At 41.6% G+C, this 12,683-nt stretch overlaps 1 protein-coding gene across 3 annotated transcripts in view; it reads right to left on the reverse strand.

Moving 5' to 3' along the window:
- Window positions 1-12,683, reverse strand: part of DMD (dystrophin) — a 730,751-nt gene that overhangs the window by 240,724 nt on the left and 477,344 nt on the right. For all 3 annotated transcript variants that reach the window (XM_075538193.1, XM_075538191.1, XM_075538194.1), the window contains exon 12: window positions 2,264-2,324. In XM_075538193.1, coding sequence (XP_075394308.1) covers window positions 2,264-2,324 — 61 coding nt within the window. The remainder of the gene's footprint in view (window positions 1-2,263; window positions 2,325-12,683) is intronic.

A 12,683-nucleotide genomic window follows, 5' to 3' on the forward strand; every position in this document is an offset into this window, starting at 1 on the left:
AGAGTAGGGGGAAGGTGACGGAGAAGGAGGAGAAGGGGGAACTGATCACAATGATCACCATAGAACAACCCCCTCCCACCGGGGTTGGAGAACAACAGGAAAATGGGTGAAAGGGGAGAGCAGACAGTGTAAGATATGAAGATAACAATAATTTATCATTTATCAAGGGTGCATGAGGGTGGGGGAGGGAGAAACAAAAGAGGAGCAAGGGCTCAAGTCGAACGAAAATGCTTTGAAACTGAGGAAGGCAACATATGCACAGATGTGCTTGATACAATTGATGTACGGATTGTTATAAGAGCCCTGAGAGGCCCCGATAAAAGGATTTTTTTAACAAAGAAAGAAAGAAAGAAAAAGGGTGAGTGATTTCCTAAAGGAGGTGTCTTTCCTTACAAAGCAGGAATCCCCTCACTCCCATTCTTCAGAGTTCACCAACTCCGAGGCATGAAATCAAATTATTGGAGAACTGTCGTAATGAAGATCTAGAACCACTCTTATTGCTTTGGAAAGGAATGGTGAAAAATAGGTGGGCATTAGAAGGATCAAAGCGGACTGCCTGAAAGATGGCAGTTTGGGGAAAAAACAAACAAAACTAGGGCAGCATTTAATATTTGTAGTCAGATTTATGGCACAAGCAAGTTCAAAGCTTCAGGTAGTTTTTCAGACTACGTCAGGAACTCAATTAATTGTAACTGTTCTTTGGGAGAGTAGCCCTTCTAAGTTAAATTGAAGTTAGACTTTATTGCACACCCGACCAGAGACTGTTGAAGTATCACCAGTACTCTATGTCAACTCAATGTATAGTAATTGACATTCCGTGCCTCATCTTTCAGAAGGTATTTCAAGGGAATAAAGAAAAGTCCTAGTTGGTTATAGGAAGAATTACTAGTCCTCTGATTGGCAAAAATGGGCCCCAGGAAATAGTTGTGTTTTGTTGTTGTTAGGTGACAAATACAGAGTGCTCTAGACCCGGGGTTGGCAAACTGCGGCTCGCAGCTCAGAAGTGAAACTGAACACTTTAAAAGGATAGTATTCAGATAATGGTGATTTCATTTGTTCATCATAATATATTTATGGCTCTTGAACAGTTTTTGGATGGCTGTGAGGGACACAAATGACGTTTTTCTCTCAAAAGTTTGTTGACCTCTGCTATAGACCATAGATAGCTACTGTCTTGGCAATTAAAAACGTCCGTAGTACAGTATAGCCAGGAATCCAGTATAAAGTGGCGGCATTGTTTCTGCTGCCTCCCTGTGTCATTTCAGTGCCTCCCCACCCCCAGCACCCACTTTGGGACACATTACTCTAGACCAGCAGTTCTCAACCTGTGGGTTGGACCCCTTTGGGGGTCAAACGACCCCTGTGTACAGGGGTCGCCTAAGACCATGGGAAAAGACATATTTCCCATGGTCTTAGGAACCAAGACACCCCTCCTCTATCCGTGTTCAGGCGGGTTGCCCACATGCAGATATGGCCCCATACGAGTACACCATGCTTCAAGACAAAATGACATTGATTTGTCATTAGACTAAATATTTCACAATATATAATTATATATAGTTTTTTTGATTCATCACTATGCTTTAATTATCTTTAATTTGTAACAATAAAAATATAACCTGACTATCCGATATTTACATGACGATTCATAACAGTAGCAAAATTGCAGTTATAAAGTAGCAATGAAAATAATATTATGGTTGGGGGGGTCACCACAACCTGAGGAACTGTATGACAGGGTCATGGCAGGAGGAAGGCTGAGAACCACTGCTCTAGACTGATCCACAAGACACATGAATGCTGCTGCCTGCCTGCCTTTGGGGCACATGAAGTAATTAGTCACTTCAAACTACTCGTGCACATATAGCACTACCAATAGTCCATTGCTGTTTGAAGCAGAAATGTGATGAGAAAGACATCTAAATAAATGAAATTGTTCCTGCAAATATTTACTCCCTCTATTAGCACTATCATCAGGAGCGTTCCATTCTGTGGTGAAGAATCTGGCCCTCTCCCCTCACCTTGAAACACACCACAAATGCGATTTTAAATGGATTTTTTTTCCTTAAAGGCTGTTCTTTATGGCATCAGCAAATTTTCAGTAGTAATTTTAGCAGGAGTTTATGATCCAAGCTTCCACGGGGAAGAAAGAAATAGGTATTGTAGGCCAGGCTAACATCGGGTTTCGAAAATAAATTCATTTGTGCAAAGACAGATTAGCCACAATAAATGCTTCTTTAAGAATGTGATTCTTTGGACTTACTTGATATAGTAGGGCACTTTGTTTGGTGAGATGGCTCTCTCCCAGGGACCGTGGACAGAAGCTGAAATGGGGGGAAAGAAAAAGAAAAAAAGAAAAGAAAAGAGGTCAAGTTCACTGCAAACCGGAAAGACAACATTAATCTTCAGAATTACAATTTTACACTGTTTGCTCAGTTACCCGTGAAGACAGGACAGATTAACCTGCTGTTCTAAAATTTCTGTCCTCATCTAAGTGAAATTGAACTCATTCAGGCACAAAGATAAATGCAAAGAAAAAGAAGGAGGGAAAAAAAATTCCCAACACCAACCCATTCTATTGCTAAACCTATCGAACAGCTAAGAAATGAAAAGAACAGCCTGCCTGGCTGTCCCTTCTATGTCCCCATTGGCCACTTTTCTTATAACACTTCCTGTTGTGGCTTCACAATATCTCTTACTGTTTGATTGACTGGGTTTTTATTAGGTTAGCTGCTGAAATATCCCTCTGTGATATATTTACATCCTAAGTTATTGGCGCTAAAGTACTACACTTATCACTCTGGTATGCGTGTTTTTCTCTTTATTTGGTTCAAACAGAATCCAATTTCATTGACTGATTATATGTTTAATTGGTGCCTCCAAATGTCAGCTGACCAGCATGATCTTATTAGCAAAGATAAGCAAATGGTGAGAGAACGGGCACCCGGTACCAGAGTGTAATAAAACTTTTGTGATGAGTGATGAATCCTATAGGCAAAATTAAATTTCACATACTGGGAATTTGTTTTATAATGACTTCATTGTGTATTAGTCACATCCATCACCTTTAAACTGCTTTTCAACCTGTAAATTGTAGGACTTTGCTTTGCTAAAACCGAACCCCTAAAAATACCTTTTATATAACTGTTTAATCTGATTTATTTTTTCCTTTCTTCAAGACAAAATAATCATATTTAGGGGGCACACTACCATTTCCCCAACAATAAAACCTTGCTCCTGAATAGAGTTTGAAGGCACTGGACTTATGGAAAGCAAAAACAAGAACATAGATTGTCATCATGTATAAAAAACCAAGCATTCTTATTAGATCTAAGAATTTCACATGAACGAGCATTTCCCCCTGAATTTTCATCCAAGTGAACAGCAATTTTGAAGTACAGCTGATGCTGACCATTATTTTCTCCCATGAAAATCTCCCTTCCAAATTAGTCTCCCAGTAAATTCACTCCACTGTATACTGAAATGTAAGAAAATGTTGAAGCTAAGATATCCCTGACTACACTGTATAATATGAAAGAAGAGCTGCTAATAAAAGTTAACTTCCGCCACTGCCAGACAATTTAAGGGTAATGAAAGTACAGATTCTTGGTTTTATATAGAGGCATAGAGGAATGGACTCACCCAACCTTTTAACAAGGCATGCTGCCTTTCTGTCTTGGCAACATGTCTTTCGGAAGATACAGAAAAGGGATTTGTGTTTAGCCACTAATTATGCTTTAAGATTTTGGCAGACAGACTTTTGAATATGAAAATATGCTGTTATAAGAGAGAACAACCCCTCCAACACACACACACACACACACACACACACACACATACTCCACTTCCGATCTCTCTCTGGACCTCTTTTCCTGTTCCTCCTTCTTCCTTCTCACCGACCTCTCTTCTTCCCCCCTTTCCTCTCTATCAACTCCCTGCAGGCTTCTGCTCCATGGTTTTTTTTCTCCTGTAGGTTAGAGCTCTCCTGCCCAGATTAGTTTAGAGAGTAAATAAGACCTGATTTAAGGATGTGGGCTGGACTCACTGACCTGCCTGGCCAGAATCTGATGTTATGGAAATCTAAGCCTCAAGCCCTCTCTAGCAGGAGACAAGGTGGAGAGCCAGAAATCATAGCACCTGGCTGCTCAGCACACCCTCCTCTTGAAATTTCAGCATCATAAAAGGAAGATGGGAGCTGGAGAGCCTTTGGTCCAGCCTTCCCTGGCTGTGAATGCCAAGCCTGTGAATGGCCGAACAGAAAAAGGCATGTTTATTCTTTTCTTAAAGGTCTCTATAGACTCAGGGGTGGCACAATTTCGCCCATCATTCCCTTCCAGTTCTTTATTATTCTAATAGTCCAGAAATACTTTCTGATTGGATGGATGCTGGGAATGTCCTCTGGTAGAAACAGAGTTGACCTGGAATTCCACTGTCATTCGGAGGTTTCTCAAAGAAAGAAGAACTAGCGGGTGCGTGTCCTGGTTCAGGGCTTCTCAGTCTGAAAGCAACAAGCTTCAGGCAGGGATTTTGAGCAAGAGGACACAAATTGTTGCTAATAGAATTCTCTAAGAAAGACCCTCAGAGAATATCGATAGTTGATTTTGCATCATTAAATATTCAAGGAAAGGGGAAATAAAATCACCATAATGAAAAATGCCAGAGGGTTCATCAGAATATTTTTGAACTAAAACATTGAAAAGAAAGATTTTTTTTTAATCAAAAAGGAGCCTGAAAAGACCAGGGTGAACTTTTATGCATTTACCACAGGAATTTTTGATTGTTCGTTGTGTTTCCTGAAATGCAAACAAAGCCTCCTGTCTGTCGTAATGGTAAGGTTATCAAATAGGTCAAAAGGTGGAGTTCAGTGCCTTCATTTTTTTTCCTTCCCCATAAGATGTGCCCCCCCCCCCTTTGACTTACAGGTCATACATTTACCTAAGCAACTGCTTAGCAGCCATCATCTGAAGCCCTAGCTGTTAAACTCTTGCCTTGGTGCTATAAAAAGACAATATAACAACACTCCCACCTTGGTCTGCTCCAGGGTCCCCATGTCCACACACACTAGAACTCCATGCTTCAGAATTAACACACAGGCTTCAGGACTACTTTTCAAGAGACTGATAATGGGTTGCGGGGTAACTCTGTTTAGAGCTGCCGGATGATTCTGGCTTTGCTTCTATTTACAAGTTGATGAAATGTTGGGGACTTCTCACTTGCACCCCCACATTATCAAGTCATTTCTGGCAATAGTGCTGACGCCAGCGACTGCCGTTTCTTATCTCAGGGTGCCAGCAGAAGCTTGCCATCATTCACAAAGGTCGCCTTCGGAAGGGACACACACAAAGCTTTTACGCCGGACGTGGTCATTTTTAGTAGCCATCAGAAGTGGGATTTTTGGGCAAATACCAGTAGTTTTTATGACACCATGCTATCCTTTGGTATGTTCTCATACAGATGTTTTTATAACTGCTTCTTCTAATTCCCAGGCAGCTCTGTGACTCAGATTCTCCAGGGCAAAAATCATCTATTGTCATACCAGACCAGCACCAGGGGGTATTGTCAACAGAATTTAAATAGCAAACTACACATGAGTTTATTTATTCCACCACCAACCTCTCGATGCCCCCTTGCGCTATAGACATAGCGTGTCATTAGGAGTAAGAAAGGGGCGCAGTTCTCCCTTCAAATGCTTTTCCTCCCTTGAGATGACAGGATTCAATGTTGCGCCCAAGGTGGTTTTGAAAATCATCAACGCAGGTCACAGTATTTAGGGAAAGTTCCTATTCGAACTACTTTTTAATGCATGATGAACACACAAAGCCAAGCCATGCACCCCCGGTGTTGAGGTATATTTTGAACGACACAGGGGCCTTACCAGAAACTTTAAAAGAATGCTAATATTAGTTAAACCATGCCAAAAGAGCACTCTCAGGAATTCTCTCAGGAATTCAGACCTCAATACATTTATTAATCTTTCTACTTTTCTCCGTGTGTGTGTGTGTGTGTGTGTGCACTTGGAGTTCAATAACAGTTTGATTTTTTAAGTGGGGCAGGTTAGAAGAAATACATAGTATATTATTTACCACAGGCAGGAGAGAATACTGATCTCTGGGTTCAGACATTGGTGAGTGTCTTCTCACTGCCGGCACTTGCCTCTGCAGTAGAATGCCAAGCCACGAAGCTGCTATGGACACATGCTATATTGGACTTTTATTTGGGAGTGGCATTCTCACAACCCTTTTCTCGCTATTGACCCCAAAAGGGTTTTTTGGGATTTTTCTCTCCTTATGGTTGAACCTCCATGCATTTTAATAGCACAGCTGCAATCTCTCTCTGAGTATGTACAGGGTGCTTGGTGGCCTTGTGGTCACGCATTGGGCTGTTAACTGCAAGGTTAGCAGTGGGAAGTCAATGGCCCCGTTGAGAATGCTTGAGCTGAAGGAACAGGGAGGGAAAGGACAAGAAGTTATTTAAAAACCTCTTATGGGCCTGGAACATGACTTAATTGATCCTCATAATGATCTATTTTGTGGTAATATTATTTTGATTTTGCAGATGATAAAAACCACTGAGATCAAATGAAATCAATAGCATGTCTAAGGTCTGAAGTCAGTAAGTAATAGAATCTCATTTTGGTCTATTACTCAACAAGAAATCAGATGATTCAGAGAATGAAGAAAGGAGAAAATCCAGGCGTCGCCTGGCCACAATGTACCGTTTGTTCCTTAATGTGATGGTCCCACACATTCTATGAGGTCATGCTGGGGTTGCTGTCCCAAACGCATAGCCATCCCAGGCACCATGGGATGGGAATGAAACATTGCCTGCTCCAGCACCATCTTCACGGCTGCTCACAGCTTCCACTATTGTAATCTAGAGGATGTTCATTGCCTGACTGTTGAGAGTTGAGTTTTAGGCCTTTTGTCTTTCGTTTGGAAGCTCTGCTGAAACCTGCTCTGCCACACAAGGGCCTCCACTGACAAAATGTTTGTTGGCTGTGCATGGCGTGCATTGACTGGGGAGGCACTCGGGTCTCCTGGAAGGCAAGAGTTCTTTGACTAAAGAACTTTAACTGTAGTGAACTTTAACTTCTTTTAGTTAAGTTCTTTAACGAAAGAACAGTTCCCCTTTTTGAGGTCATGTCCTTTTATCAGTGCTGACTCCGAGTGACCCGATGTAGCACAGCGGAAGGGCCCCCTTGGATTTCTTCGACGATGGTCGCTATGGGAGCAGAGCAGCTCCCCAGATGTTTCTCCCACAGTGTGTCACTGGGTAGGTTGGAACCAGCTAACATTTCCGGTAGCAGCTGAGCGCTTAACATTGCACCACCAGGGATCCTCATTCTATTATCCTATACGAAGAAATGGAGGCTCCGAAATGTTCAGGACACTCACCCAGGGCATGCAGTTAGTAAAGAACTCGGTCAGAATTATAACCACGGCCTGGAGCCTTTCGGTTTTATCATGTGTGGTACATAAGAGGCACTCTATAAATATGGTCCAACCAACTGAGGAGGTAAATAACTCTTGAAAGGGATTGAAAGTCACCGAGCCCACATTCTCTACACGATATCTAAATGCACCCTCTACACCATTTCCACCAAATTCTCTTCCAGGAGATGCTTGAAAAGCTTCATTGTCAGAGAAATCGCCACCTCCTAGAGGGGCTCTTTTGATTTCCCCCAGCTTTCCTGATAATTATAAACAGTGTCCTTTTATTCTGGTCAAAATCTGCCTCCCTATGATCCGTAATCTCCACAGCCAGTCCTGTTCTAAATACTTAAAAGAAATCATCTGATCAATTCAAAGAAACTAATTTCACAAGAGCCCAGATGAGACCTATTTTCCCTGATAAAGGGAGCCCAATCCCTAAAGACACAAAACAATACTAACATCTCTTCACTCATTATGCAATCCTATCTATCTATCTATCTATCTATCTATCTATCTATCTATCTATCTATCTATCTATCTATCTATCTGCAGAGCACCTGCTAGGAGATAGGCATGGTACCAAGTGCTGATGTTATAGATAGCAGCAAATAAGACAGGCAACAACTACTGCCTTTGTGCACTTAATGTTAGTCTCTGAGGGTATTTTCCAATGAGCACATCTAGTATTTTAGCTTTAAACTCATTCAACTGGTAATTACTGAACACACATAATGTGCTAGGTATTTGTGTGTTGGGGGGGGGTAGGGTGCGGTAGGGAAAGAGGTCCTAACGTGTCCCATGCCCTAAGGACCTTATTACTGAATAAATGGGATCTGTTTTTAGAAGACTCATATATTATAGGAAGACTGAAACCGTCACGTCCTGGCAGAAAACAGATGGCACATTCAAATCGGGTAATTTGAAGAATGCTTAGTTAGGAAGCTGCTGACAATGGTGTGTTTGCACTATAGGGAAACCACAAGGGATAGTATTAATAACAATAGGGGCCCAGGACTACCTCTCATTCTGAGGATGTGGGGAGAAAACCATCCTGTGACCCTGTGATGAGAGAGAGAGACAAAGAGAGAGAGAGAGAGAGAGAGAGAGAGAGAGAGAGAGAGAGAGAGAGAGAGAGAGAGAGAGAGAGAGAGAGAGAGAGAGAGAGAGAAAGAATGTACACCAATACTGGAAACCAGCAATAGGTGGGATAGACAGGAGAGAGACAAGAGAGAACCAGAATACAACTGTTCAATGGGTAGAGGATTACCATATATACTCGTGTATAAGTTGAATTTTTCAGCACATTTCTAATGCAGCTTTTGTGGAAAAATTAGGTGCCTCGGCTGATATTCGGGTCAGCTTATACTCAAGTATATATGGTAACTGAAATGACCTCGAAAGCAAGTAGTAAGGAGCTGGAGGAATCAAGATTTCAATCTCATTCTCCATTTCTCCACCCTTCCAGGGTTCTCTAATAACCAAGACCAACAAACTAGGAGGTGGCAGGTCAGTCTCCCAAGACGAAGAATATAGGAGGATTTGTGGACAGTGGATGTGGAGGGGCAAAATACAAACACTTCCTCATGTTACATTATAACTTCCTCAGATTCTTCTAGCTCCTCAGTGTATCCAGTATGTTGTTAGGTGCAATCGAGTCAGTTCTGACCCATAGTAACCCTCTGCATAAGCGAAGGAAACACTACCCGGTCCCGCGCCATTCTCACATTTGTCCTTATGCCTGAGCCCATGGTTGCAGCCACTGTGTCACATCATCTCCCTGAGGGCCTTCCCCTTTTTTGCTGCCCCTCTGCTTCACCAAACATGAGGTCCTTTTTCAGGGACTGGTCTCTCCTGATCACAAGACCAAGGTAGAATTTACTACAGCATTAATGAATTTTTCCAAAGTACCACTTGGAACATGCCAGTCCCTTTGCTCAAAAACTTTCCATAGTTTCCCTGTCTATAAACAGATATCAAAGTTATGTTCCCTGCTATTCAAGGTTCGCCACATCCTGACCTCAATTCTGCCTTTCCTCTCATTCCTTACTCATATGGCCTCAACAGTTCTCCTTGTCCAAGCCCAGGGACACAGATAGTTGCCTGCATCTTGCAGAGTCTCTTCTTGAATCACAGATAAACTCTTGGCTCCATCAACACCTTAAAGGCCTATGATGTAAGTTCTTTCAAAGTTGCTGACTAACTTAAAAGAAAGCTTTTGACTTTTTCCTATCCTCTTTTTTTCCTACCTAGAACACGGCTGAGATAGTGTCATCTTATCGTGAAGCTATAGTAAACAGGAGAATGGAAGCCGTCATGGCCATACTCATTCAGAAATGGACTCTGAGACCAGTAATTGGTGATTTAGCAAGCACGGGGAAAGAAACCAGGGACTGGCACAGGGAAGGGAGAAAGGTTTATTGATGTGGGTACTTGGGGTTCAGGGGAGCTTGAGGCTTCAGTGTAGAAAACACTCTAGAACTATCCCACCTTGAGAGCTTATGCGTATCAATAGCTTGTTCCTTTCATTTGGTGAGTCATATTCCATGGTATAAATGCACCAGTGTTTGTGTATCCATTCTTCTTGGAAGGACATTTGGGTTGTTTCCATTGTTTGACAATTTTGACTAAATCTCTGGTATCGATACTCATGAACAAATTTTATGTAAGCATATGTTTTTGTTTCTCATAAAATAAATGCTTAAAAATGGGCTTGCTGGGTTACAACAGCTTTTTGAGTGCTAAACATTATTCTAGTAATAGATGTATCTTAATTTATTGAAGAAATTCCTTCTTCGGGGATATTTTTTTGACAGTCCACAAACAGTCCATTTTTATACCTTGATGCTTTCATTTACATAAATATTCTGACAACATAACCAAAATAGTGGACAAGATAGTGGGCAAACTCATCATCAAAAAATGTCGTTGGGCCCCATGGTAATCTTTTAAAAAAATCATTTTAATGGGGACTCATACAATTCTTATCTCAATCCATACATACACCGATTGTGTCAAGCACATTTGTACATTTGTTGTTATCATCATTCTCAAAACATTTTCTTTCTCCTTGAGCTCCTGATATCAGCTCCTCATTCCCCCCTCCCTCCACACTCCCCCTCCCTCATGAACCCGTGATAATTTATAAATTACTGTTTTGTCATATTTTACACTCTCCGATGGCTCCCTTCACCCACTCTTCTGTAGTCCGCCCCCAGGGAAGAGGTTATATGTAGATCCTTGTAATCAGTTCCCCTTTTCTACCCAACCTTCGCTCCACCCTCCAGGTATCTCCACTCTCACCACTGGTCCTGAAGGGATCATCTGTCCTGGATTCCCCGTGTTTCCAGTTCCTATCTGTACCAATGTACATCCTCTGGTCTAGGCAGATTTGTAAAGTAAAATTGGGATCATGATAGTCAGGGGGGAGGAAGCATTAAAGTACTAGAGGAAAGTTGTATGTGTCATCATTGCTACTCTGTACGCCGACTGGCTCGGCTCCTCCCCACGACCCTTCTGTAGGGGGGTGTTCAGTTGCCTAAAGATGGGGTTTCGTCCCCCAATCCTCACTCCCTCTCATTTACTGTGATATGACTTTTTGGTTCTTTGATGCCTAATACCTGATCTCTTCGATACTTCGTGGTCACACAGGTTGGTGTGCTTCTTTCATTTGGGCTTTGTTGCTTCTGAGTTAGATGGCCGCTTGTTTATTTTCCAGCCTTTAAGACCCCAGATGCTATATCTTTTGATAGCCTGGCACCATCAGCTTTGTTCACCACATTTGCTTATGCACACATTTGTCTTCAGTGAACATATCGGGAAGGTGGGCACCCACTGATACGATTTTTTTTTGTTCTTTGATGTCTGGTACCTCATCCCTTCTACACCTAGAGGTCACACAGACTGGTGTGCTTCTTCCATGTAGACCAATTTTTATAGAAAAAAGTATTCTTGAATTAAGTACTTGAATGGAGGTCCAATGTCCATCTGTTGCCTTAATACTAAACCTATAAATATATGTACATAAATCTATTTCCCCACAATCCTACATAAATATATTTACATATGTACATGTTTGTATTTAGACTTCTATAAATACCCTTTGTCTCCTAGTCCTTTCCTCTATTTCCATTTGCTTTCCTCATGTCCCACTATCATCCTCAGCCTTAATATGGGTTTTAGTAATTTCTCTCATTTTCATTGCCCTTGCTGAATCCCTACTAAGTCTCTCACACCCTCCTTGCCACTAATTTTAGATCACTTGTTGCTCCCTTGTGCCTGGGTTAGTCACCACCCGCCTTTTCCTTTCCCCCGCCTCCCCCTCTCCCATTTCCCCCCCGGAACCATTGATCCCATTGTTTTCTTCTCCAGATTTTTCATCCAGCCAATCTTATTAAGATAGATCAGCATAGATAATAATGTGCACCAAAAAACAAGGCATAGCAAGACAAAGTGACAAAAGAGAACAAAAGGATAACAACAAAAGAGAAACATTGCCCCAGAAAAGAATAAATTAATTTTAAAAATGAAAGAAAAAATGCAAAAGTTTAAAAAGAAAGAAAATCTTGTAAATAGATCAAGGTCTGTTTTTTGACCTCTAGGCATGTCCTCCAGTCAAGTCTGATGGGGTGCCACACTCTGACCCCAAAGTCTATCCTTAGCACTCCATTGGGAGCTCCCTGATCTGCTCCCTCACCCCCCGTTTCTCTGCCACATACCATTAGTGTTTTCCATGGTGTCATAGGGTCAGACCTGGCCAGTGTTGTCCCCCAAAGGGCCATGGATCTTCAGGGATATTTATTGAAGAAATTCCCTCTTGGGGGATATTATCTTTAGGTTTTCATTGTTATAAGTAATATCTTTGTAAATACACCTTTTGTATATTTTGGTACATATTTTTGTTAATGTTCTTAGGCAAATTCCTAGAAGTATGTTTACTCGATCAAAGGCTATGGACATTTTCAGGACATTTTATATAAATTACATTCCTGCCAGCAGAAGTTGTTCTTCATTGATTCAGCTGGAAAGAGAAAATCCATTTTCTGCAGGTCAATGGCATATAGTCAGTGTAATTTTCAAGGCAGATTAGATAAACTGGCTGATACAGTGGATTATTTGAGAACTTGTCTCTCATAGTCTTTCCTCCTAGACAGAGTGTAAGCTCTTTTAGTTCACAAAGGCACCCAGCCTATTATCTCAAAGCCAAACCCACTGTGAGAAGTACCTGGACCAAGTGGAAAGTGTCCACAGCAC

Source organism: Tenrec ecaudatus, chromosome X (genome assembly GCF_050624435.1).
Source record: "Tenrec ecaudatus isolate mTenEca1 chromosome X, mTenEca1.hap1, whole genome shotgun sequence".
NCBI classification, from domain to species: domain Eukaryota; kingdom Metazoa; phylum Chordata; class Mammalia; order Afrosoricida; family Tenrecidae; genus Tenrec; species Tenrec ecaudatus.